The sequence below is a fragment of the Phalacrocorax aristotelis genome, chromosome 2 (assembly GCF_949628215.1).
Source record: "Phalacrocorax aristotelis chromosome 2, bGulAri2.1, whole genome shotgun sequence".
In the NCBI taxonomy this organism is placed as follows: Eukaryota; Metazoa; Chordata; class Aves; order Suliformes; family Phalacrocoracidae; genus Phalacrocorax; species Phalacrocorax aristotelis.
In genome coordinates, this window is record NC_134277.1 from 121,672,773 (window position 1) to 121,699,874 (window position 27,102).

Here is a 27,102-nt window from a genome sequence, read left to right on the forward strand (position 1 = left end):
TGCTGAGCCACGGTGGGTTTCATCTATCACTTTCTACTCTTGCACAGTGTAGGTGCCGCTGCGTAAGTCAAGCTACGCCACTGCAGTTATACTGGCGTTGTCACAAGTACTTTGAAACAACAGGAAATCTAAAGAAAACTGAGAGTGTTGAGATAGTGCGCAGCCACCAAATGGACACTTAAAAAGCAGACTGCATCCTACCTGTCTAACAAACTTATCTGACACGTGCAGATTTCCTGCAGTGAGTAACCCTCTCCGTGAAGCAACGGACAGCTTTCCAGCATATTCTCCATGGATTGCCACTTACTGTGTAGCCTTTCCTCTCCAAATCCCTTAGTCCTTATGGCCTATTATATGTCAAAATAAAGATCTAGCTATCAGCCTTCTAATACCGGAGGTTCATTATATTGCTAAAGAATTAGCTGAGCTATTACAAATTATTGCAAAAGCCAAATCCATGTAACATGCTATTATATACTGGTCTTCACTTGGGAAACCTTCCGGAAGGGTTTCAGTGCCTTTGAGCCTGACAAATGGATGTATTTTTTTTTCCATGGAGTTAAGTTATATGGACAACAACATGAGGGATGGATGCTGGAACATCCAAGGAATTTTACAGTTTTCACATCAGGCACTCTTATGTGTGAGATGCAGATAAGGGGGCTTTTGGCAGTTACAGTTCTTTGCTTGATATATTATCACCAAAACGTTTACAATACACCCTAACATTAGAAAGCAAGTCTGGTTTCTGCTGGAACACTAGCTCAGGAATTACTTGTTACATTTCAGTAATTTTGAGATAGGGGAAGAGAAAGAGAATATATTAAAAATATGTGTATATACTCATGTATATAAAATGTTTGTATGATGAACTACTAATTCATGAAGTGTTCAGAAGAGATCTGAACAAAATAGCCTGTATGAGCTTTTCTCTTCCCTGCACAGAAACATTCTGTGGCCATTCATGCTAAAGGTGCATATAGTTTCTTAAACCGGGCAGACTAAAGACAGGTTTCCTCTCACTCCTTTCACCCGAACTCCCAGCACTAGTGCTGGTGCAGAATAAAATAATACTTCTGTGTAAGTGCACTTGTTTCCCACTCAGTTCACTGCTTGTTTTCCCCAAACTGGTCCCCATGATGTCCACTAAAGATGACCTGACTTCCCTGAGGGCTGGGTTGTACCTTCAGCCAAAAGACTTAAGAATTATGAAATAGGTGAACCTCCGGGCTGAGCAGAGTGCTTCGAAAGCATTTTCATTCAGTGGAAACACCACAGGGTCCCACAAAATGTAGTGGAGGACATCTGTTTAGGAGTCAGTCCTGCCTAGGACACAGCTGCTTTATAGCTGGTTTTGATCCAACATGAGAAAACTGGAGACCTAAATCCTGAACCGAAGAGCAAAGTTAACCGAAGTGGAATGTTTGTTTATGGCTGCGTGCTCACCAGCCCCGTTCCCTTCTTAACTTAGGAATTGGGTAGCTTGGACAGCCTTTTATGGTGCTGTCTGAAAATATTCTGAACTTTGGGGTGATATTTATTTTTTCAGTGCCCAATACAAAAAATTATCCCACAGGAGCTCAGCAAAGCGCCTGACTCATCAGGAACGTAACTTTGCTTTTCAGAAAGATAACGTGTGGTTTTGTTCAGAGTTAATAATGAGAGCCTTTCCAACGCAGAAGCTGTCAACAGCACTGATATACATTTGCAGTTACAAAAACACATAGCCTTGTGGTTGGGGGTTTTATTAAATAGAAACCTCATTTTCTACTGTAATGAGGAAGAGACACTGTTTTCATGCCACTAGTACCTTTTGTGCTCAAAATGTTACAGAAGCCTTTCTTCATTTTATACACAATATGACTGTTCAGAGGTTACAAAATGTTCCTACTTTGTCCCATGACTGTTGAAGCCATGACTATATAAATAATACAAAAAAAGAAGATACCCTTATTTCTAGTAGTCTTTTGTTGCCTTCTGAACTTTGCCTATCAATGGTGCTTCATTTAAAATTTGAAGAATGTTTATTAAAAGATGATTCAAGTAGTGATTTGAGTTTTGCTCCAGCAGCAAAAAAAATTTCTCTTTTTTTAAGGACCTTAAAAAAAACCTAATCCTTGTCAGATATGCCAAGTATCTGTAGTGCGTCCAGATGCTATAAAAATAACTGTCATTTTTCAAAGCAGTTTCTAGATTTTACAAGTATAATCTTGCAAACGTGCGCAGGACCTACCCTGTGCAGTCATCCTGAGTCTGCTGTCAGGCTGGATCTGTTAGGAAAACAGGATCTTTTTCTAGTAGCCTGTGTCTTGCTAGTCTGTTTGCTATACTGACTGCGAGTGTGATCACTTGATGATCACTTCAAGGTCCAGGAGGTGCTAACAGCAAAGTGGTAAGTAGCCCTCAATTTCATCTAGGGAAGGAAAGGCAAAGGGAGGAGAGGTGCAGAAAGGAAGGCAGATAGAGGAGTGTAAAAGGAAGATGGGAAGAGAAGGTTGGGCTGGCACAGCAGTGACAGTACACAGTGGTGACCCCCAAGTGCTGCTGCTGAGGAATATGACAAGGAGCTGAGCTGCAACCAAAATGCTGGGGGGTGTGTGGTGAGAGGCGTGTGGAGCTCAGAGTGCCATGACTCTGTTCCCATCTGTACTTTCTTTTCTATGAAGTACACATGTCCGTGTTCTGTGGTGTGGTAGGTGCTGCGTGGCTCACCTAGCCTCTGCTCTGATGCTGCTGCTGAAGTCTGTACCTGGACATCAGGTGCTGGGATGCTGAGCTGCAGTGCTCAGGGCCTCCAGCAGCAGGGAAAAATCCAGGGGGTGGACAGGCTCCCAGAAACCCACCGTGCCTGCCAGGAGTCAAGAGTAAAGAAAGGCTTGAAAGAGCTAATTCAAATATTGCACTTATTTTTAAGGAGGCTTTTTGGTGGTTGTTGGCTTTTGTGGTTCTGTGTTTTTTGTTTTATTTTTTCTTAATCCAAGTATCAGCATTTTCCAATATTTCTCTGCAGTTGCTAGGCTTGGAAATTTTGGTTTTCATTAGCTGACTGCTGAGACTCTCATACAATTCAGTTGCTTCATGATCTCTAGCTTCCAGAAAATCACCCTGGATAGTGAGTCACAGTAAAGCGTGAGTCGCTGGCGGCACACAGCATGCTAGTGAGGTCAGGTGGAAGCAATGTGCATTTAATTTTATAAGTTGTCCTTGCAGTAAAGATGTTGTTTATAATAATGGCGGCTTAAAGACTTGTTTAGCCTTAGGTAGAGTATAGGAAGGCCACTGTTGTGCGCCCTTCTGTTGCCTTACAATACAAGGTGGCAAAATTAGAGCTTTTCAGTGTCTTAGGACCTATTAATTTGTTGTCCTTGATATGTTTCCTGTTGTTAACTCGGGGCTTGCACTCAAGCCCAAATGTTGTAATCATCTGTATAGTCTTGCATGTTTGTTCCTGCCAGAGCCTGGAGTAGGCACAGAAAGAGGCGTGTGGTGGGAGGCACTTACATTTGGGCAAAGCTGATGGCAGCTGGCTTGAGCCTTAAGAGCCTCAGCTGGAGACCTGCCACCAAAGTGTGCACAGCTGCAGCCCCTGTTAAAAATCCTCTCTCTGTGCATAGACAGGCCAGGTACATGTCATGGTTACCATTTAATGTGGGGAGTACCAGTTTTACTTCTCTAGGAACACCTGTTCCTCATAGAAGGAAGCTGGTGGTGTCCCCACATTAAGGGTTGTGCAGTGGCTTCCATTAGAGCTTCATCCCCTTATACGAGGCCTGGATTTGGCTCACGGCTAATGACCTGAGTGGGCTACATGGGCTAAACACCTTCTGCAGCACTATAGGAAACATCCTTACATTATATTGTATGTTTTAAAAAGAATAACTGGTCCTCGTCTTGTGTCTGTAAAAGAGAACAATATCGACTGTGTTCAAGGATTTTCAGACTTGATCTGATTTCATAGCGAGGTGCTTTTTTGTCTGGTACAAGAGACCATGTAATCACTCTTTTAAATCTACGGCTTATGTTTGACAAGTGGGTCATTGGTTAATGGAAGCAAGTAAATCCAGCTGTTTATCTTTTCAATAAGACCATGTACTTTCTGTATGCTCTTGTCTATTTAGAATGGAGATGTGTACATTTTTAATGGCACTATCTCTATTTTCGAATAGGGGTGTGAGCTTTATATTACATCTGTTCCCTACGTTTAAATGAAATAAAGTGACAGTAGTACTTTGGCTGGTATCACATTTGACCTACAAGTTTATGGCAGTAATTGTAGTACTACTAATTTAATTACTAGGTGTGATTTTTTAAAAAAAAATTGTTAATTTGACTTGATAAGGAAAATTTATTGTTCAACATTGCTTGCAGGTTTTCTTGTTTTCTTATTTCTCCTACCCAAGCCCCAGTATTTGTGTGTGTTGCTGTTAGCAGGTGCACCTTCTACTAAAGCAGGCCAGCAGTAGCTTTCTCCCAACTAGCTTTGCCTCTTAACTACAAGGCAAGGAAATTTTTGGGCTAATATGAAATTTCAGGATTTCAGAAAGTGCTTGGTAAGCTTTCTGTAGGGTCCTAGTGTCTAAATAAAGCACTTGCAGCACTAGGTTAATAAAGGGCTCAAAGTATTCATGGGAACTTGGTCTAATGTGTCAAATTGCAAAAGTCCTATTAGGGAATGCCTGTCAGCAGGATAAGTTTCTTGACACAGTTTGCAAATCTTTGTCTTAATTCAGAGTACTAATAAGTGCAACATGGTTAAAGATGTCTGTGAAAATTATTTTCCCTCTTCATTTGAGGGCTATTTTATTAATAAGACTTAGTGTTTATCCTAAGATGATGATAATGACCATTGACCTGCCATTGGAAAAGTCTGTTTTCCATGAATAAATGAGGAAACTGGGATTAGACTAGATGACCTCTAAAAGACCCCTCTATGATTCTATGAAACTAAAACTTTAAGATTAGTAAGAGTATTATGTAAAGTAGCAATTAAATTGTACTTAAAAGAACAGTTTCTTGTTGTCAAATGTTCTAGCGTTTGCAAATAGTAACTATTACTTACAAGTGTGTTGCAGGTCTAAATGCTTAACAGCAAGTTAAAAAGCATGTCTGTACAGAATTATCAGAAAGTAAAGAGCAAAGTGCCTCAGATGCTTGCATTTGGCCTGTAAGGAGCCTGAAATAGCTAAGAGCAAGTCTATTCGAATAGTAAGACAAATTTCTGTTAATTGTGTTTGTGATATATATATATATATATATTTGTTCTAGCCCAGAGAGGAAGCATTCCTTGACTTCTCTGTGAGCTACTGATGGCAAGCAAATCCTTGCAACCTAGTTTTCCAGAGGTGCTGAGGTGCCTCGGGGATTTCAGCTCTTTAGTATGCAAATGGTGGCAACGTGTCATGCACGCGTGCGAATCCTGGGTGTTGTGCAGCCCTGAAATACAGGTGTCGCTTCTTGGGATGACTGCGTGTGAATGTGCATGCACCTTAGCAGGCAAGTACTGTAGCACGTTCCTCTCAGCCTGGGTGAAATGAGGTGTAATTAGCTAATGACAGCATGTTAGCTGGACAATAGGTATGCTGGGGACTTTGTCTGAGGGAAGGAAACCAATTTGACCCAGGTTCTCTGCAGGTGGCTGATGAAGGAGAGTGGAAATTGCCCAAGTGGTACAAAGAATTATGCCTGACAAGGGAAGGGTGGAAAAGAATGGGAAAAAGAACAATGGGGAAACCTCAGGTGTGGAAGAAATCCTGAGATAAAAGGGAGGAGACACTCATCTAGTTATAGCAATGGAGAAAAGGGACAGGATTTGCTTAGCTGCAGGGCTAGTGAGAAAGAGTGAACAGAGCTGGAAGGACTGCATGGATCAGAAAGCAAACCATGGAGGAAACGATGAGGACCCAGCGTGCTCTCAGTGGTGCTGAGAGTGAAGCTGGGGAAGGCTGCACAGATTTCTGACAGTGTTTTGAGGAAGCTGGTCATAAGAGTGGAGCCTGTTTCTGTGCCTGTCAAATGAGGAAAGCTGACATAAATTAGTTTTTGTAAAATGCTGTGAATGTCCCAGATAAAAAGCAGTTACCAAGAGAAGGGGCAGGCAGCATACAAGCAAAAAAAGCACTCCGCTTTCTTGTGTAACTTGTTGGAGTTTGCTAGTTTGATGGGCATGTGAGACATGCTTTGTAACAGAATGATTTGTAGTACGCTGTAAGGACCTGAGGAAACTGTGTAGAGTATTTTGCAGGGAGGCACTGGATTCTTGGGCCAGGGTTTGCAATCACGGAAACATTCACACACTACTGAATGACTTGGCAGTGCAATTTTGATCCCGGTCAGGCATGAATATGCTCTGTATTTCTTTCACGTTAGCAAGAGTATGTAATAATGTTTGTTGGCTTTTTGCTGGGTGTGGGAGGACATTTAATTAACATTTTCCTGTGACAAAGTAACCCCTTCGAATCTTGTTTTCTAATGATCCAGCTCTTTCTGTCAGCTGTTTGAAGCGCTTTTGATCCAGTAATAGGTATCTAAAACCTTAATTGACTGTCTGCTGGAACCATAATTTTCTTGTGCCATGCCTTCTCCCTTCCTCTTTTGCAACGATGAGCACCTTGGACAGGTTGGTAAATGTTGACAAATGTGGTGTTCCTTGTGATAGGTTATAAACCCTGTGTCCAGTATCTATAACGGTGATATTGGGCAAGGTGCAACACTGAATGCTGAGCAGATCTTAGCCAATAATCATTCCGAAGCATTTAAACTTCTCCCTATGTCATATGCAGGTATTGGATAGTCATGTGGGGCATTAAATTACTTGGATAACATGCAAATCAAATGGCTATCAGCTTCACAACTCTTATTGTACAGTACTAACAAACTTATTGATCCCAACAGCTGCTCTTAACTGTTCTTGAATTCTTAGTGTGTAATATCAATGCCAAGTCAAGTTTTCAGCAGAGTAACGTTAACAAGTAATGTTGAAAGCCATCGTCTGCTGATAAGGTATCACTTTAGTGTGTGATACAACCATATTAGATTTTCATGTCAGAAACTTTGTCAAATGGTGTTGCAAAGGTTCTCATTTGTCTTCTTCCATGCCCCAGTGTTGCTTTTATTAAATATATCATTTGACTGAAATGCCTTTGAAGTATATTGCTGATACTTTCAGTGTAGAATGTAAGGAGGAACATCAGAGAGGTAGATTGTCCATTCCTGCATGTTTTTCTACCTGCCTGCATTTTCCCAATACCTCCATTTAGCCTCAGGAAAGCCAAAGATTCCTCAACAGCTGAAAATATGTAAAGAAGTGCTAGGTTTTTCTTCTAGTCTCTCACATTTCCAAACCCTTCCAGGTTCTTACCATTTATAACTTGTTTCATTGGTTTTGTTTAAGATATGGATGTCTGAAGCTCTGACCTTTTCCAAAGGTAACAGTCATAAGCTGTAGTGTATGGAAACCTGAAAATCCCAAATCCCTCTCTTCTAGAACATGAATCTCACCTTCATTTAATTAAGGCTTTTGTCATCCTCTGAAAAAGTGTAGAAATCCAGACTACCTGAACACTTTGAATGTTTTTGGTTTGACCCATCGTAGTCTTTACATCTGAACCCTGACAAAACAAGCCTAGAAAAGTAGTTAACACCTCACTGCAAATGGAAGTGGCAATGGTAAATCTAGAACAGCTCCAGCCAAATAATTCCATGTAAATGCATGTGAATGAGCCATGAGTCAGCCTCCTGCCTCTGTTCCTCTCAATCAGCATTAAAGGCAGAGTAAGAGACATGAGTTGTTACTTCAAGCATTTATTGATCACAGCCTCTGTTTACAGGTTTTCAGATGAAAGCAGCTGCCCAAGGTGTGCCTGAAACTCTGCCATAGCCCAGTGGATATCCCTGAACACAAGTGTAACAGACACTAAAGAATTCAAAATTTTGGTTTGGTCTGGAATTAACGGAAGTGCAAATTTCTTCTCTTTGGAACCATCCTTCACTGAGTGTTGCCTGTTCTCATTGGATCTTTTTGTTACGTAGGAAATGTGGGATAAAAAATATTTGGATATTTGGTGTGAAGTGCTTATGTTTTAAGTACAGAATCTTTTGATGTATACTAGAGAGTGCTTCTTTCTAAATATGAAATATTTTTTGCTTTAAAACAGCTGGATTTAGCCTAATCCTGGAAGGGTTGGATTTAACAAATGTCCACTAAACCTATTTATTAGTTTTAACCTAACCATTAATATTAAAAGTATATAACTTGCCTTAAAATCGCTTCTATTCAAAGGTTTCTGAAATCCTGTTTCTGTGAACAAAAGAAATCCTGGTTTTGTAGACAGTATTTGAATCTTGAAATAATCCTCTGATTTCTATTTGATTTATGCAGTAACTATAAAAGGTAGCTGCTGCCTTTTTAAAGAAAAATACCCACAGGCTGTGGCTCTTCAAGACCTCTCTCTCCAGTGAGGAATTCGTACGCTAATGGTCAGATTGGATTTGCAGGCTTTTAGGCTGAATTTCCAAGAATGCTTAGCTAACAAAAGCCCCAAGTTTTATTTTACTCTTCCTCACAGGCACAGAATACTTTTTAAAATATTAAATGTGACCTCTGAAATATAAATATGTCCGAATATTTAAAAATAGACTTGAATTACCTCATAGGGATGTGGTCCATGCACATTGTGTAATTGGGACAGCCCTCTCTTTCTTTCTCTTTATCTGTCTCTCTCCAGGGAAGGCAAATAATCAAGACTTTGCTTAAAGTAGCAACACTATAATCCCCAAGGGTGGGAAGCTCATTCTTTATCTACAGGATGTCTGGAGTGATAAGTAGCTGTTTTATTAAAACTCATGCAGTGTTTCTTTGTCCTGACAAAATTATCATTTACTGTTCAGTATGGTGAGTTTAAATGCAACGCACCCTGAAATTCAAGGCGTAGAATGAAGTAACAGAATGGAGATGGGAGAATTTATTCAGTGCTGTGTAAACAAAGAAAGTCTATAAATTTATAGTTTTGAATTTTCACTTGAAGTGATTTTATGCCACAGTGGGAGCTTTCCTTTGGGCTGAACGCTGCGGTTGACAGTATGTCAGTGAAACGGGAAATGTGAGTTCTGCATAACCGAGGTCAGCTTGAAACTTATCGTATACCACATCATATCTGATATACGCTCACTGTGTTAGTAACATTGCTGTTGCTAATTCCTTTATGGATGTTTCTGTGTAATGCGTTATCATTACAGGTTAGAACTGTGCACTAATTTAGCCTGGCGCAAGCCAGTGCTCTGTAATAGATGTGCAGTTGTAGATACCTCATTTGTATTTCCTGTAGATAACATGCAAATCTGGATCTCCTAAGTCTTCTGTTCCTAATTTACCAAATGAAACTTTTATTCATGGTGTATACTATCAGAAATTTGGCTGATTCTGATGCAGCCTAATTAAGTATGCTCATGGTTATATTAATCTTACTGAATCTACTCATGCTGGAAATAAAGTATGTCTATGTACCTTAATGAACTGGGGCTTCCTTGAACAAGCAAGATGTGCCCAAGACAAGAGTTACTTTTTTTTTTTCAATCCTTTCCCAAACTTTCCTCCTGAATTGCTGTATTCACTTATTTTCAAATCGAAACACTGTTGGCCAACTCCTTCAAGGACAGCCTGTTTCTGCACAGGTTTCTGATAAAAAACACACACTTGAGTGCTGGAAATAACTTTGATTTTGCTCTACAGTGTGTAAATTTGTTGGTTTGCAGAATTCTGTTAATCTTCATCCTGATAAAGGAAGACTATGAGAATAGTTAAGTTAGAAAAGCAGACCACGTTGATCAGGACTGCTGCTTTACAAAAGCTGTTGCTTCCTTCTAACCATTTGTTTGCCTAAAATCCTCTTTTCTCATTGTCTGTCTTAGTGGAAAAACCTGCACTTGTGACAGGAGTGTTCATGAAACTCCTCTGAAAAGTGAAGTACATGGGCCAAAATAATGATATTTGCATGGTGTTTGCTCCAGTTTGAAGCTGCAGCTGAGGTGTATTCTGAGAGCAGTGCAACGAATATCACACTGATTCCTTTACAAACTTGAACACGAACAGCAATGTCAGAGGTGAGGGATGCTCATTGACCACTCGGGAGTTAAATGCATTTTACTTTATCTCACCCTCTATCCTACCCCACCCCCCTCCAAATTACCCAAGCAGTGGGGAATTTCTGCAATCATTAATTGTATTTATACTTTGGCTGTATCACATACTATTGTGGTTTAACCCAGCAGGCAGCTAAACACCACACAGCCATTTGCTCACTGCCCTGTCCCCAGTGGGATGGGGGAGAGAATTGGGGTGGGAGGAAGTTAAATTTGTGGGCTGAGATAAAGACAGTTTAATAGGACAGAAAAGGGAGGGAAAATTATAAAAGAATGTACAAAAGTGATGCACAATGCAATTGCTCAGCACCCGCTAACCTATGCCCAGCCAGCTCCTGAGCAGCACTTGCTGCCCCGCAGCCAACTGTCCCCAGTTTATATACTGAGTGTGACATTATATGGTATGGAATATCCCTTGACCAGTTGGGTCAGCTGTCCTGGCTGTGCCCCCTCCCAGCTTCTTGCTGGCAGAGCATGGGAAGCTGTGAAAAGTCCTTGACTAGTGTAAGCACTACTTAGCAATACTAAAACAGCCTGTTACTGTTATTCTCATGCTAAATACAAACCACAGCACTATACCAGCTACTAGGAAGAAAATTAACTCTATCCCAGCTGAAACCAGCACAGCGTCCACCCTTTATTCTCTACCATCTGTGTCATGCCTGGGTCCCACGCTTTCCAATACATCTCAATTAATCACCGCCTCTTTGCCTGTCTTTTGATATGTACACACAGATATCATTCCCTTAGTCTATGGGCCATCCCTATAAAATGTTCATTGAGTTGATTTAGTCCATGGCTTTGGGCTTCACATCTGTTGTAACAGTCCTTCAGGGCCAGAGAGATGGTGTGTGGTGGTGGATTGTTGCATGCTGAAGCCAGTCCTGATTCCATCACCACTGCGCTTTGCTTGGTTTCATCAAAGTTCATTCTTCATTAATCTGGGTGGTTCTTACTGTAATACTGTTGATATGGCATATAGCCACCATAGTAGTGATGATATACAGTATTGCATAGCAATTAACAAACAACAATTTAATTAACTGGCTGTTTTCACCCAAAATCAAATCCCCTTGAGCTACACATTGGACTTCCCCATCCTCCTGCATCACCCACCAAGTGCACCCAGGTCCTTGAGCAAAAGCAATCCATAGATGGGTTTACCTTTGCCTGAGGCAGGAATAACCCAGACTGTCTTCCCCAGCATATTTTTTACGTGCACTACAGGGACTTTATCCTCTTCCACAGTACGTAAGTGTTCTGACTGGGCAGGATTGGCAGATCCTCTAGTGTTAACTAACCAGGTGACCTTTGCTAAATGTATATCCCAGTGTTTGTCCCACCACCCATCACTAAGTGTGGTCTTTAACAGTCCATTGCATTGTTTGATTTTCCTGGAGGCTGGTGCATGACAGGGAATGTGGTGTACCCACCCAATGGCGTGCTCTTTAGCCCAGCTGTCTATGAGGTTGTTTTGGAAATGAGTCCTGTTGTCTGACTTAATTCTTTCTGGAGTGCCATGTTGCCATAAGATTTATTTTTCCAGGCTCAGGATAGTGTTCTGGGCAGTGGCATGGGGCACTGGATATGTTTCCAGCCAGCCGGTGGTTGCTTCCACCATGGTGAGCAAACAGCACTTGTCTTGGCAGGTTTGTGGGAGTGTGATATAGACAACCTGCCAGGCCTCCCTATATTTATATTTCAGCCATAGCCCTCTGTACCTCAAAGGCTTTACCTGTTTGGCTTGCTTGATTGCAGTGCATGTTTCACATTCGTGGATAACCTGTGCAATAGGGTCCATGATCAAGTCCATCCCTTGATCACGAGCCCATCTCGTGTTGCATCTCTTCCTTGATGGCCTGAGGTGTCATGGCCCGTGAGGCTATAAATACTTTGTCCTTATGTTGCCAGTCCAGATCCACCTGAGCCATTTCAATCTTAGCAGCCTGATCCACCTGCTGGTTGTTTTGATGTTCTTCAGTGGCCTGACTCTCAGGGACATGAGCGTCCACATGATGTACTTTCACAACCAGATTCTCTACCCGGGCAGCAATATCTTGCCACAGTGTGGCAGGCCAGATGGGTTTGCCTCTGTGCTGCCAGTTGCTCTGCTTCCGCTGCTGTAACCACTCCCACAGGGCATTTGCCACCATCTGTGAGTCAGTATAAAGTACTGGGCATTTTTCCCTTTCAGCAATGTCTAAGGCCAGCTGGATGGCCTTTACTTCGGCAAACTGGCTCGATTCACCTTCTCCTTCAGCAGTTTCTGCAACTTGCCATATAGGACTCCATACAACAGCCTTCCATCTCCGGTGCTTTCCCACAAGATGACAGGACCCATCAGTGAACAGGGCATATTACTTCTCAATTTCTGGCAGTTTGTTGTACAGTGGGGCTTCTTCAGCACGTGTCACCTCCTCCTCTGGTGATATTCCAAAGTCTTTGCCTTCTGGCCAGTCCACGATCACTTCCAAGGTTCCTGGGAGACTGGGGTTTCCTGTCTGAGCCCATTGGGTGATTAGTGCAAGCCACTTATTCCATGTAGCATCAGTTGCAATAAAGATTGTACTGTGGACCCTCCCTTTGAACATCAAGCCCAGCACCAGCAGTCGGGGTGCTGGGAAGAGCCATGCTTCGGTACCAACCACTTGCGAAGCAGCTCAAACCCCTTTGTATACTGCCAATATCTCTTTTTCAGCTGGAGTATAGCATGCCTTGGACCCTCTGTATCCCCAGCTCCAAAACTGCAGGGGTTGTTCTTGGGTCTCCCCTGGTGCTTTCTGCCAGAGTTGCTCAAACCTCTTCATGTGCTGCCAATATGTTGTTTTCACTCAGGGTATAGAAGGCCTCAGATTGTGCCAGAGGCTCCAGGTAGGGCCATTCTCCCTGACTGCAGTGTAGAGCACATTTTTTACATCTTGTCCTGCCTGGACTGGCCCAAGGGCTACTGCATGGACTATCTCCTGTTTAATTTGTTCAAAGGCTTGTTGATGCTCAGGGCCCCATTTGAAACCATTCTTCTTCCGGATCACTTGATAGAGAAGGCTTGTGATCAGACTGTAATTTGGAATGCATATTCTCCAAAAACCCACAATGGTCAAGGAAGCTTCTGTTTCCTTTTTGCTAGTTGGTGGAGACATGGCTGTTGTTTTGCTGATCACATCCATTGGGATCTGATGATGTCCATCGTGCTGTTTTATTACTAAAATCTAGATCTTTTGTGCGAGTCCCTTGACCTTACTTTGTTTTATGGCAAAACCAGCCTTCAGAAGGATTTGGACTATTTTCTTCCCTTTCTCAGAAACTACTTCTGCTGTGTTACCCCACAGGATGATACCATCAATGTACTGTACGTGTTCTGGAGATCCTCCCAGTGCAGTCTGGATCAGTCCATGGTAAATGGTAGGGCTGTGTTTCCACCCCTGGTGCAGCTTAAAACAGGTCACATAGAAAGCTCCCTAAAACTGTGTGTGGTTTTTTTCTTTTTAATCTTCTGACAAACATATCAGCAGAGGTCTCTAGCATGGCCATCACCTCTGTTTTCAGAGGCTGGTCACTTCTTATTAGTGTTGAAATACTCGTAATTTATTTCCATGTTAGCTGGCTGGTATAAAATTCTGGCTTGAGCATGCCTGATGTTCTAACATTGCATTTTGAGCTTTTAGGGGATTTCACACTCAGCGTTATAAATTACATTGCATGACCTTTTTACTGCAGTAAGTGAGGCCTAGAGCAAGTACAGAGAGAGGAACTGAAAACAAGAGCTCTGAGGAGGAAGGAGCAACAAGATTTTGGAGAATGACGTTTAGGCCTGTTGCAGCGCTTGCTAGTGTTTGCTCTACCCGGTTCACCACAGCAGAAATCAAAGCACTGAAATGCATGTGCTGGGGTAGGGTGGTGCTTTTTTCATCTTCAGCATACCTGGGACTTGCTGTACTTCTCTGGGGGAAGTGTTGGGTTCACCTTGTAGCCAGAGTCGGGTGGGAAATGGGGAACAGCAGGCTAACGTGGCACGGGAGCGGGTTGCCCTGAGAGGATGTGACATATCCATCACTGGAGATTTTCAAGATTTGGCTAGACTATCATCGTGTCACCAAACGTGACCTGATCTCGTGTTGGTGATGATCCTGCTCTGAGTGGGAGATTGGACTGCACGGCTTCTGTAGGTCCCTTCCAGCCTTTGCTTCTGTGGTTCTTAGTGCTTGAAGATCTATTACATCAGGCTTTGTAATTCCACCCTTAATTGCTTTCCTGGCTCTTTTCTTTGCTTAGTCTGCGTATCACTTGTGAGTACTAGGTCTCAGTACTTTCAACATACCATAGGTGGTTTTTTTTTTTTTATCAACACCACGCTGACCTTTTATTATTTAAGCTGCTTTTCCATTTGTATGCCTACTACATGGAAAAACCTATAAAGGCAGCACAGACGTACAGGCGCCTAGTAACAGCACCAGGTTCTTCTTTCTTGTTCTGTGTTGCTGGATCCACATCTGAGACCTCTCTGCTCAGAGCAACGAAAGTGGGAAGAGGATGCTGGTGGCTTCCTGCATGTAAAGATGAGTTGAGTTTGTGGGCCACGCAGTGCTCAAACAGAGATGCAAGTGGAGGGAGTGCCATGCATATGGAATCTCTATTGTGCCCTGTGCTCCCCAGGCTGTGCCAGATCAACCGAAGAAGCATGTTTTTTCTGAAAACCAGCGCCAAGCTGCCTTGGCCAAGGCCTAGCTCAGCCTCTATAAAGGTAAGGTACTGCATTGAGGTAGCGTGTGTTTTCTGACCCTGAATCCTAATGCAGAGGCAAACAGGTGTCTGAAGTGAGGCTGCTGTGCTGTCCTCACCTGCACCTCTCTCCTGTAGCTTTGCCAGCACAGGTTTTAAACAGTTTTGGAGACTTCAGTAAAGAAGCTTCTGTTCTTTGCCACTGGTGAAGAAATAAAAATATTTTTACAAGTTAGGGTAGCAGTGTGTTTTAGTGCTCGCTGCCTAGCAGAGCAGGTAGGGTTATGTCTAGCAGCTAAAGACCTGCTATAGATTATTTTTTATATTCTGTCACCATGTAGTATTTCTGGCTTCTTCATGCTCTTGACTGTTACTCGGAAGACACTTACTGGTCTTTTTAGCAGGATGTACTTTGTTGCTTGTTTTGAAAAAGACTCAAAGGCAACTTTCTCTAGTGGGTTTACTGTTGCCAGACAAATAGAACATTTTTCAGTAAAGCATGTCAACTGCAAATGTCCTTAGGTTGGTTGATGAAAGTGAAATTGGAGTATATTTGAAAACCTGGCAGAAAGAATAAATAAAACCTGCTGTCCTGGTGTTCAGAGGACTATGGCAAATTGGCAAATTAATTTGGATTTTGTTAGAGATTGTGTGTATGTGTTAATGTATACACGTGATTTAAATCCAAGTAGTTTCTCAGCAGTCCAAGTGCTGTGCAGTTGGTGTTTAGTTATTGATTGTATTTGCATTGCAAGCTCTCTGTGAATCCAGAGTCTGAATCACGAGCTTAATCATGTAAGCGTTCAGCAAAGTGTCATTGCAGTCTGAAAGGTTAGAGAAAGATTAGTTAAAATTTCATAAAATCACTTTCTTCTTGCAGGAAAAATCTGAGGTATAAACCTGATCAAACTCATGCTTCAAAACTTTTGGGTTTTACTAAGATAGCAACATGTGCCTCTGAGAATGTATTAGAAATACTCATATTGCTTCCATTTGACCTGCCACCTTAAAACTTATTTTAAAAGAAAGCTGGATTTGGGGGTGCTTTTTTGTTTTGGTTTTTTTTGTTGTTGTTTGGTTGGTTGGTTGGTTGTTTGTTTTAAAAAAGACGTTGGTAGATCTTCCCAAATACTTTTTTGCTCTTTGGTATCTAACAGCCTTGAGGTCATACAGAGCTGTTCAGAGACTGTGCCCATAGTCATACTTACTGGTTTCTGTTTGGAGAAAACAATTTGTAAACAGTTGGACAGTTTGTTTTTCTAATGTGGTAAATGTGTGAGTTTTGATCCACTGTGGGGACATGAGGGTAGGTTTTACCGCGGTGAAGTTCAGCTCTGCTTCTGAGGATGACCAGCATCGCTCTGTGGTTAACGTCAGACTTTGAAGGACATTGCTATTTAGGCAAGGGGGGGATGTGCAGAAATGACAGAGATCTGCAGAGGGAAATGGACCAGGGGGATAAGAGACCCTTAGAAGGGGAGGAAGAGATGAGGGGTGGTGTGAATGGTGGTGCTGGCAGAGCTAGCAGGGCCAGCAGTTCAGTGCTGCTGCCTCGGCAGGATTTTTTTCCTTCTTGTTTCTGACCCAAGCAAGACGTTAAAGGATGTGCCATCAGATGGTTTCTCTGTGTAAGCCTGAGGAGAAAGATGGAAACGTGCGATGCGGCTTGACGGGTGTTTTACTGTGCTCCCCAGTGGAGCTGTAAGCAGGGATATATAGAGCTTGGTAACTTGGACACCCTGGTGCTTGGGGAGGGTGAGAGGGGAGCGGGGGTGGAAATCCAGGCGGAGCAGGGGACACGGGAACAGGAACAAAAATAACATCGATGACTTAGACCTTCTTACGTTTTTTATGATGAGGAGTCCATGTTTTCTGACATCCTTGTGTTCCTATAGCATTTAATATTTATACACATTTTTGTCAATGACCTGTCTACCGAATTAAGGTGTTCAGGGGAGCTGTTTCCCCCGTCTGAATTATACTGGGCATTGTAACGGCGCGGCGCGGGGGCTTGTTCCGTGCTGCTGGTAAAAGCTGGAGCCCGAAATGGGTCCCTGGCGTCAGGCGACGGCGGGGGGTGCCGGGGAAGGGGGGTGACGGTGTCGGGCTTTGACGTCTCGGCTCTTCTCATAAAGGCAGGGCGAAAGCGCCGCGGCCGCTGCCGCAGGGAGCGGTGGGCAGAGGAACGGCGCGGGTCCCCTCCCCGTTCCGGGCGGGGAGAAGGAGGTGTTTCTGTGCCGCCCACGAGTGGGGGGGGACACGTCCTCGGGGCGGGGGGGATAACGGGGCGGGGGGGGGGGGGGGCCGGCTGCCCCTCGCGCTTTGTCTGCCTGCACCGAGAAGGACCGCCTGGGGCCTCGGGCCTCCCCCGCGGATCCCCCCGCACACGCGGGGCGAGCGGCTCTTTGTGCGTGGGGTGCGGAGCGGGCCCTGCCCCCCCCCCGCCCGCTCCCGGGGGCGCAGCGGAGTCGCCCGGTTGCCATGGCGAGGGGCGGTCACGTGGGGCGGCGGCGGGGCTGACGCGCGGGGCGGGGCCGGGCGGGGCGGGGCGAGTCGGCTGCCGCCACCTTCCGCACACCAGCAGCGCGGGAGCTCTGCGGGGCCGCGGGAGCGCCAATGCCCGGACCGACCCAAGCCCTCTCCCCAAATGGCGAGAACAATAACGACATCATCCAGGATAACGGCACCATCATCCCCTTCAGGAAGCACACGGTGCGGGGGGAGCGCTCCTACAGGTACTGCGGCGGCTAGCGGGGCGGCGGCGGGCGGGGGCGGGGGGGGCTGCAGCGCGGGGGGCGGTTGCATAAGGCGGGAGGGGATGCGGGGCCCCCGCCGCCGCGGGGGGACAGACGGACGGACCAGGGCTGCGGCGTGCGGCGGCGCTGGCATTGTCCGGCTGCAAAGCGTTTGGTGAATAGGCGGGATGTCTGCGGGGGCTCGCCGCTGCCGGGCGGAAGAAAGGCGGTTAGGAATAATAAAATAAAAACAATTAAAAAAAAAAAAGAAAGAAAAAAGGAAGAAAGAAAAAAAAAAAAAGGAAGGAAAGAACGAGCCCCGCGCAGGCAGCTGTCCCTGGGAAGAGCCGCAGCACCTCGCTGCGGATCTCGGAGGCGGCGCCGTGCGGGAGGCGGCGGCCGGGGATGGCGGGGCGCGGGGGCAGCCCCTGCCCGGCCGGGGGACTCGGGCACCGGGCACTGCCCTGCGGGGGGGGGACGGGGGGCCGCCCTCCCCAACACACACCGGTCCGGGGGTGACAGCCACCCCCCGCCGGTCGGGGGGCGGGGGTGACAACCCACCCCCTCAGCACCCCGGTGCTAGGTGGGGGGCGGCTCCATCCGCCACCCGCCGCGGCGATCGGAGCCACCCCCGTCTTGTGTTTATCTTTTTTCGTTTTTTGTTGTTTTTTTTGGGGGGGGGGGACACGTCGTCTTTTGTCGCAATTGTAGGTATTTTTGATGAATGGCTTGGCATGCGCTGCTGGCAGCGCTTCTGCATCAACATCTCTGACAATATGTTCCGGCAGATAAGCTCATTAAAATTGTTTGCATTGTTTGATAAGGGTCGCGGCGCAGCCCGGAACGCAACTGGTTTTATGTGCTCCTTGCTGCCGACCCGAAGGCCGATAATACGGTCGGTAGCTCCCCTTATGTTAATATACAGTTATTTTAAATACTGCCTGGATGACAGCAAGCAATGCCTCTGCAGAGAACACGCCCCTTAAAGCTGATTTTTCAAACAGCAGGAAATGATGCTGCTTTCAAATATCTGAGTAAAGTGGCGAGTTGTATGCTTGATTAGACGAAAACAAATGTGGGTGACTTGGCTTGTTTGAAGAAAATAGCAATTTTTTTTTTTTCTTCTGCTGAGGAATAAGAGAGCTGCTGCTGGCATAGCCGACCGTTAATAACCTTAACAGTGAATCTCATTGTTGATCACACACTGACAGGGGATCGTGAAATGCATCGGAGATCCAGATGCATGGTTCATTTGAACACCGCAAAAATTTAGCCTGTCCTTCTCTCTGAATCTATTGGTACTTTGTGTAACAAAGACCCTGTGCGCACATTTAGCACAGAGTAGCAAAATTGCTTTTGTAAAGACCTGTTTCTACTTGTAGAAAGGTTGGAGCTCTTGCTTCCTATATCTGAATTTCAGCTGAGCAGTATGAGATTCTGTTTTAGAGGAAAGCTAGATTTCCATTGTGTACCTAAATAGAAGCATAGAATAGATTTGAAATGAATTATCGTGCATCTGTAGTTATTCTGACATAAATACTGCTGATTGCTATCTCACTGCTTTCCTTCAGAAGAGTTCTTTGGAAAACCTCTGCTGAGTGGGGTTCTCCTTTATCATTTTGCACTATGTTTGTTTCTAGTTTTCTGCAGCCCATCTACAAATTAGTTTGCTTGTCCTTTTGCCTTAATATCGTACCTTGAACTATGTGGGTTTTGTTCAAAAAACATGTAGACGTGGTACTTCGGGATACGGTTTAGGAGGCACAGAGGTGTTGGGTTGGCAGTTGGACTTGATGATCTTAGAGGTCTTTTCCAACCTTCACGATTCCATGATTCAGTGTCTAGAAAAGACATTTTGCAAGGCTGCTGTGTTAAGCACATGTTGACAGAAATAATTACATCACTTGCCCAGTTTTCCAGAAACTGTAGGAAGTTATTCTGCATCGGAATAGCCTTTCATGCAGAGGAGTTATCCTTAGTCTTGTGGAGCTTTGTATCCATTTGTATCCGTATCTAAAGCAATATAAAGGAATGCAGAACTACTAATACTAACATTGCACATTATTTTGGGGCAGTAAATAAACAATCCAATTAAATTTTTTTCAGAAATAAACCTTTAATGCACATATAAAAATTTCCACTGGGGAATCCTATTTAGGTTCTCTTGTGAAAATCTACTCCCATCTACAGAGTCACGGCACCCAAATCTGTTGATTCTCCCTTTCTGCAGTGGGGAGAATGATTTGTTTTCATCTGTAGCTCTAAGTACTTTGTGAAGTAAATGTCAACCGTAACAGAAAGAAACCTTAAAGAAAATGTGAAAACTGGTGAAACTTCTCCTTGATACTGGAATGTAATGTGCTTTTAACCTCCATACAAATATTTAATAGCTAGGCTAATTTGGTCCTTGCTGAGTTTGAGTTGAAGCAGGGGATCACTAAATGCAACAGGTCAGTACCATCAGTAATATGCCTACTGCCACCCTGGACTGTTGGTGCCATGCTGACTTTGAAGCAGGCTTATTCAGCAGCCTATATAACTTCACCATATGACACATCAAGTTGCTATGCCTCTGATTGTCGGGCTGGTTTGTTCCATCTGCATCTAGAAATATGGAATAAATATGTCATTAAGCACAGCCTGAAAGCATGACATCAGATCAGCAGTTGTATGGATCTAGAAGTACTGCTTTGCTCGCAATACACTTCTGCATGCTGCAGCGTTGCTCTTAAGTAAAACTGCGCCTACCATATGTATCGAGGGTTCAGTATTTGCCTTTCACTTCGCTCTCCTGTAATATCAGAAATGTTTCCTCATTTTTACTCTTAACATACTGTGTTTCATAAAAATTAGTGTTTGTTGATCAGAATGAATTTGTGTTTACCAGTTCAGATGTTCTCATTGAGATGTTTTCAGACCTAACAAAAAAACCAAAAGGCTTTATTGTTTCAAATACCAACTCCTTCCAAAGACTTGATATCCACTTCCCAAAGCAGATTTAAAAAGAGGTGATGTTTACACCATTTTGCAACCCAGGAAACTGCTGTGAAAGGGGTTGCCCTGAGTTATCCACCAAGCTGTGGATGCAGCAGGGAATTGAACCTATACCACATGAGTCCCAACCATGTGCTCTGTATGCAAAGCCACAAATAGTTTTCCCAAGTCTTCCAAAGGACATGTTATATTTTGCAGGCTGGAACATACAGGCCTGAGGTGTTAAGTTTCTCATCCAGCCTCGTTTAGCTGGTAAATGGAAACCACGCACTTTGAGATAAAATGTAGTCACAGGGAGATGTTACCTTTCAGAGTAAATAACTGTAATCAATTTATTTTTCTCTGGGGAAATGCTGTTTCAGGTGCTCCAGATCAGGAGACTGACTTTAAAATTTTGTTGGAACCGAGGTGTTTTGTTGGCCCAAAATAGATTTGGGCTTGTTTCTGAGAATGGCGTTACATTTAATTATAGTTTTACTTGTATGTTCAAAAATGCCTGAAAAAATTTTATGAGAAACCAAATCAACTGCTGTGTGGAGAATTGTTTTAAGCAGGGCATGTCTGCAGTGCCTTTTTTGCCAAAATTTAGGCATCTTGTGTGGTTGATCAGCTCATCATGTTTTTAAAAGCTAGCTGTACAAAGAGTTTGGATATTTCCAGGTTTGAATGGCATACCTTGCCAAAACCACTCCAGTCTAAAAGAGACAAACTGTTGCACCCTCCTTTGCAGGATACCACGCCTAACTTCTGGTTTACCTATGTGCTGCTAAAAAACTTTTCTGGTCCTTTGTATACTGGCTGTATTTAGTTTTATACCCAGAAATTTCATGAAGCAGGGGGAGGGAGCTAATTTCCTGATTATTTTTCTTTAAAACGCTAAACTAAAACTAAAACAGAAAAAAACCTTTCCTATCTATGAGTATGTACCTTTCTAATGGTATCTGTTTTAAATATTTGGTTTTCCTAAGTGTTACCTTCCTTTTAGAAATCATTAAGTTGCCACTGTACAACAGTGCATTGCATAATAATGAAAGCTGGACGGATGTGGTGATTTCCTCACCCACTGCTGAAATAAACTGTGGAGTGTTACAGAGCGCATCTGGCAGTCTTAGTTTACTGCAGCGGGAGCTGATAACTTCCACGCTGAAAGTCAAGATTTACGTTACGGCAAAATCTGTTTTGGTGTTTGCCTTCCCAGCTCCCGATGAATTGCCGGACACAGGCTGGCCCCGCGCAGCAGGGAGCATCCTTCCCTCTGCAGGACCCGTCCCTGCCACTGTCTGTGGCAACTCTGTGCCTTCCACATGTGTGCAGCTTTACTCAGGGTACAAAGGGAGACTTGGTGCTTCACCTTACTCCGGCAGAAGGTGTTTCTTGCTCTAAAATTAGGTTCCATTGAATATGGTGAGCAGGTAATTCCACTGAAGTAAAAAAGATCATTTGTGTTGTTAAAATTAATAGATTAAGGCCCAAACTTTTCTTGCCGAGAACCGGGAAGAAGTTAGAGTAAAAGCAGGGAGTTGTCTTCATAATACAGATGGGCACGACTGGCTTCATCCTTTGTAAATGCTAGTCAAAGGAAATGCTACTAAACATATTAGTAATTGAAACATTATTTCCAGAGGCAGTTGCTCTTGGCCTAACTGCTCCTATTGCAGATTATGAGAATTTTGCCCTAGATTTCACAGGAAGCAAGAGAAAGGCAATAATAAATATTTGTTTAAAAAACAAAACAAAACAAAAACCCACATGAATCACACCCCACAAATTTGGGTTGACCTTTTTAAAAGTGGTATTTGTGATAACACCCTTGTCTGTCAAGCCTCTGGATTGCAACAAGACAGTTGCTAGCTATCCAAGAGAAGACCATCCTGATGACTTAGAGCCAGCATCTGCTAGCTGGCATTGGAGTTACCATGCAGAAACCTTTCCTTGGCTCCTGTTGAACTTAGGTACCCTACATTTTCTCTTCTTTCACTTTCATAAAGCTGGCTTCCTGTCGCTGCTGCTCTTTAATCTTGTTTTCTGATTAGGGAGTACTCTGCCTAGGGAGAGCTCTTTTGGTGAGTATCTTCTGCTGGGCAGGTCTAGCCCTCAAAAAGTACAGGGTGAAACTGAAGATAACTGGGAATCACATGCGAGTGCATGTAAATGACTCGGAGGGTTATAAGGATGACTCTGCTCAATACCGCGTTGGTAGTTTGAAGCCTAGCTACTCTGCCTGTATTATTGGGCTACCTCTCTTGACCTGGCTTTAGATCTTCCTTGAAGGAAATATCTTCACAATGTTTTACGAGTTGAGGGTATTTGTTAAAATCAGGGGCTAAAAGAGAGGTAGCTTTATGGAGGTGGGGGAGGGAGAGAAATAAAACAACACTCCACAGAGAACACAGTTTGTGTAAGGAAATGAAAGTAACTTTCAGACAGCACCGTCTCCTCAGCTTGCACCCAAGTGCTCTCTCCAAAAAGGTCTGAGTACACCTAATTTGCACCCAGCCTCCGTGGGTTTCAGAAACATCCTGTAGGTGGGAGGCTGCATTCTGGTTTTTGTTGCATGGTGTGGGTTTTCTTTAAACTACCTTGCTGAGCTGCATAGCAACAGCACTGTGTTTCTGGCATACTAACAAAAAAATGAGCGACTTTGGGATATGTGAGAACTGAACCTGATGCTGCCACTTATAGAAATAGACATTTTGGCTGCTGCCTGGTTTCTTCAGTCTAGCCTCCCTGGAAAACAGGCACTGAAAAATATGCTGTCTTGTAAGAGAAGGGTGATTTGGAGGTGGGGCTGTGCACCAAGACAGCCTAATCGAAGCAACTTCTTTGAGTTTTTCCTTTGCTGCACAAATGGTCTGGGGGAGATGCAGCTAGCTCATGACAGGCAGGCTGTGCCACAGGAATGTTCTCCCAGGTGACATACCTGGTCTAACCTTTTAACATATAAAACTTGTTTTAGGACGCAGTATGAAAAAATAAGTGTAGTAGGTTTACACTTCCAGCCTTGGAATTTGAATGAGTGACTTCTTAAAAATATCTTCAGAGGTTTTGGCTTTGGGGCTTGTGGGGGGAGGCTAGTCTAATTTGACAGTCTTTTCTCCCTCTTCATGCCCAAAGCTAATTATAGCAAAGGCTTGGTAAGGAAGAAGATAAATTGTGTGCCAGCTTTTCGTTTTGGAGATGCAACTTTCAGCCTTTGTTTGATAATTGAAAACGAGTGGTCTCACCACATCTGTTCTCAATCACGCAAACCGCTGAGCGGGATGGCACGAAGGCTGTAGCACGGCGTAAGCGTGGTGGCGGCAGCAGCAAGACTCGTGCTGCCCCGGGACGGCGTCCGGATACTTGCGTCCTCCTCGCTCCCTGAATCCTGGCCTCCAGCTAGCGGCACTGATCGCTCGCTTCCAGTATCGGTGCCTAGGGAACGTAAATGGAAAACATCCGTGTTTTTCTGTGGATGGTGTTAGCTGAGCACTGCGTAGCTGTTTGGATCTTGCTCAGATCTCTGCTGCCTGACTCACCGATAAAGCATCTTCTTCATATTGTTTCATTATAATTAGGTGGGAGGGGAAGGGGAATATCAGCCATGAAAGTTTATTGAACATGCATTTAACTGTTGGGGTTTTAAAAGCAGTGGCTTTTTAAAAATTTCTAACACAACTCTGTTGTCTTCATGCTATCGCATATTTAATTCAAAATTAAAACCTTGATTGTGATATTTTGACAGAAGTTTCTGGTGGTGTACTAAATTATTAAATACTTGATAGAGAAGGGCTCTGTATCCTGAAAGCACACCCATTAAATGGCTCAGCTCAACCACTCTGAAATGACTTCTTGTTTCCCATAGAGCCCTATGGTTAGTGAAGGGTGCTTTTGTGTCTAATCTGGTTTTTTTGCTATGCTATCCAAACAGGAAATGTAAACATTCATCAGTGAGTTGAGACTTAAAGATGTAGCTTCCGTAGGAAATCCAACAACTGTGCCAAATCATTCTGCCTGGAGAGGAATATGCCATGCAGGTCGTGGTCTTGATCTTCTGGTCTGATGTGCGGCCGCCTCGTGTTACTTCCTCGTGTTGAGTGGGGGAGGGAAAGGGTCTGAAATATGGGTGAGGTGGTTGAAGATGGAGCCTGTGAATCTCGGTCCTGCATGACTGGAGGGGCAAGGACAGAAACACTGGTGTGAGCTCATGTGAATTTAAACAGAAGCGGTCTGGAACAATATTTAAACAAGCTATGCAAACTGAAAAATTCTCGGTTTGGAGTTTGGGATTTCTTCTGTGTAAAATGGGCCTGTCTTCTCTAGTGTGGCAGTTGACAGCATAAAGGAATACCTTATTTTGCTCTAATGGTATAGTGTAAAGCAATGCTATATGGCCAGTTTTTCCATATGGTTGTGTGTATTGTTTCAGAGGCTTAATTTTCCATATTATGTTTCCTGGCAATTGGGAACCCCGAGAGCTAGTTAGCGAGATCTGTGGACTTCAGTTTTATCTTTTAGGAGTAACTCAAGTGAACATCCCTCCTACAGCAGGGTTCCTTAGCACCGTACAGATTTCCTACCCAAGCAGCTGTAATTATTCAGAGATGCATATGAATGCAAATTCTTGCCTGTCACTGTGGAATGCGGTGTTGATGCTCGGAAGGGCTTGCTGGCAATTTGTATTAAACAATTTTGGAGGAATGAAAATTCATTTTAGGCAAATTTTACATGGTTGTTATGCTTCGCTTCTTAAGGTTAATCTCTGTGGAGCTAGTCCAGTAATATAATGAATAGGAAGCACTGAAATATTTGAAGTAGAATATGCATTTCTTTACTTATGGATTCGGTGTTATTTTAATAAGCTATGATTTGTATAACTATAGAATCTGTGAGTAATTGTTTGTATGGAAGTGGAGTACGTAACCCAGTGATACGAAAGTCCCGCGGGAGCTTTCGTATACAGAAAGACTATAGTGTGTGGGAGTGCTGGAACATGGAGGCAGTGAAATAATAATTGGTTGAATAAAAGAGGTACATTTTCCTGAAAGGACAGCATTCACATGTAAATAGCTGTTCTGCTGGAAATCTTGTTATGCAGAGTGGCATTAATTATATTTTATGGAATTATTATTTGGAGTCCATATCACTCTTTGCCCATATTAATGTTTCAAAGTTATGCAAGATGTAGATTCTGAATCGGGATCTGAAAACGCTGTTTTCAGTCAACACTCTTGTGTTGTGCCAGTTGTCATACTCAAGGAGGCATAAGGAGTATTTTCTTTTTCTTTTCTCCATTAATATATATTTCTGCCTGCAGAAGTTTGGCTCTCCAATGTATGTTTTCAATCTGCGGCCCCCAAGTGTAAAATGAGTTTCACAGCAACGGGGATGCTGTAGAACTGCCTCGTCTCTTGAGCAACTCTATTTTTAATATGGTGAGGTGGTTTTTTCCACTACCACCTTAGGCACCCCCTCTCTAATTGTTCCTGAAGTGCTATAGAATTACGGACCTGGTGGTGCTGGTGAACATGATGAACATGAGTCAGCAGTGCACTCTTGTACGGAAGAAGGCCAAGTCCGCGCTGGGCTGCATTAGCAGGCATGTAGCCAGCAGCTCTGGGGAAGTGATTATTTGCCTCTGGTGCTTCTGAGACCACATCTCACACACTGTGTCCGAATTTGGCCTCTCCAATTTGAGAAAGACCATGTCATACAGAAGTGAGTGGGGCAGAGAGCCACCAGAATAGGCAGGGGGCTGGAACATGTGAGTTGAGTTTGGTCAGCCTGGAGGAGAGCCAGCTCAGGAGAGGGGAAGATCTTACTGCAGTCTTTAGCTGTCTAATGGGGGGGGTGGGGTTAGAGAAGACAGAGCCAGGTTCTTCTGAGGTACACAGGGCGACGATGAGAGGTGATGGAAGCAGCAGCTGCGACAGTAGAAATGGCTTTAGATATTGGGAGAAAAGTTTTCACAGTGGGGACAGTCAAACACTGGAAGAGGTTACCCAGAGCGGCTGTGGAATATCTGTCCTTGGAGAGACTCAAAACTTAGATAGATGGGACCATCAGCAGCCTTCTCTTGCTGGCTTTGCTGTGAATGTGAGGTTGGAGCAGATATCTCTGGAGTTCCCTGCCTACCTGAGGCACTTTATGATCCTGTTCTGTAATTCTCTAATAGGCATAAACAGCTATTGAGTTCAAAACGAAACACACAAATTCATAAAATCAGGCACTTTAAAAGTGAAAGGAGTATGATATGGCAACAAATTTAGTACTGCCACCACGGTGAATTCACCCCATCATAAAGGTTTCAAATGGAGAAGAAAAATGTGTGTATGCAGTCTCAGTTTGATTGCATACTGCTGCTGCTGCCACCGTGTAGTGATTACTTCATATCGCATTCTCTAAATCACTGGGAGCAACTTCCGTAGTTTAGTACCTAAGGATGACCGAAAGGTTGTAGGCACACAGTAGAGCAAAGGGATAGTTCTGCTATGTCATAAAATTATGTACATTGCAATTAAAGATTATGTCTTGAAGT

The 27,102-nt window shown here is 43.8% G+C and overlaps 1 protein-coding gene across 4 annotated transcripts in view; it reads left to right on the forward strand.

Annotated features, from left to right (window-relative positions):
- Positions 1-27,102, forward strand: part of MAPRE2 (microtubule associated protein RP/EB family member 2) — a 104,872-nt gene that overhangs the window by 27,302 nt on the left and 50,468 nt on the right. The window contains exon 1 of one of the 4 annotated variants that reach the window (XM_075084976.1): positions 17,369-17,591. The exons of 2 other annotated variants lie outside the window; for them this stretch is intronic. In XM_075084976.1, the coding sequence (XP_074941077.1) occupies positions 17,473-17,591 (119 nt within the window). In that variant the 5' untranslated portion in view covers positions 17,369-17,472. Of the gene's footprint in view, positions 1-17,368; positions 17,592-27,102 lie in introns of those variants that run through there. One more of the 4 variants, XM_075084978.1, reaches the window with a different exon arrangement.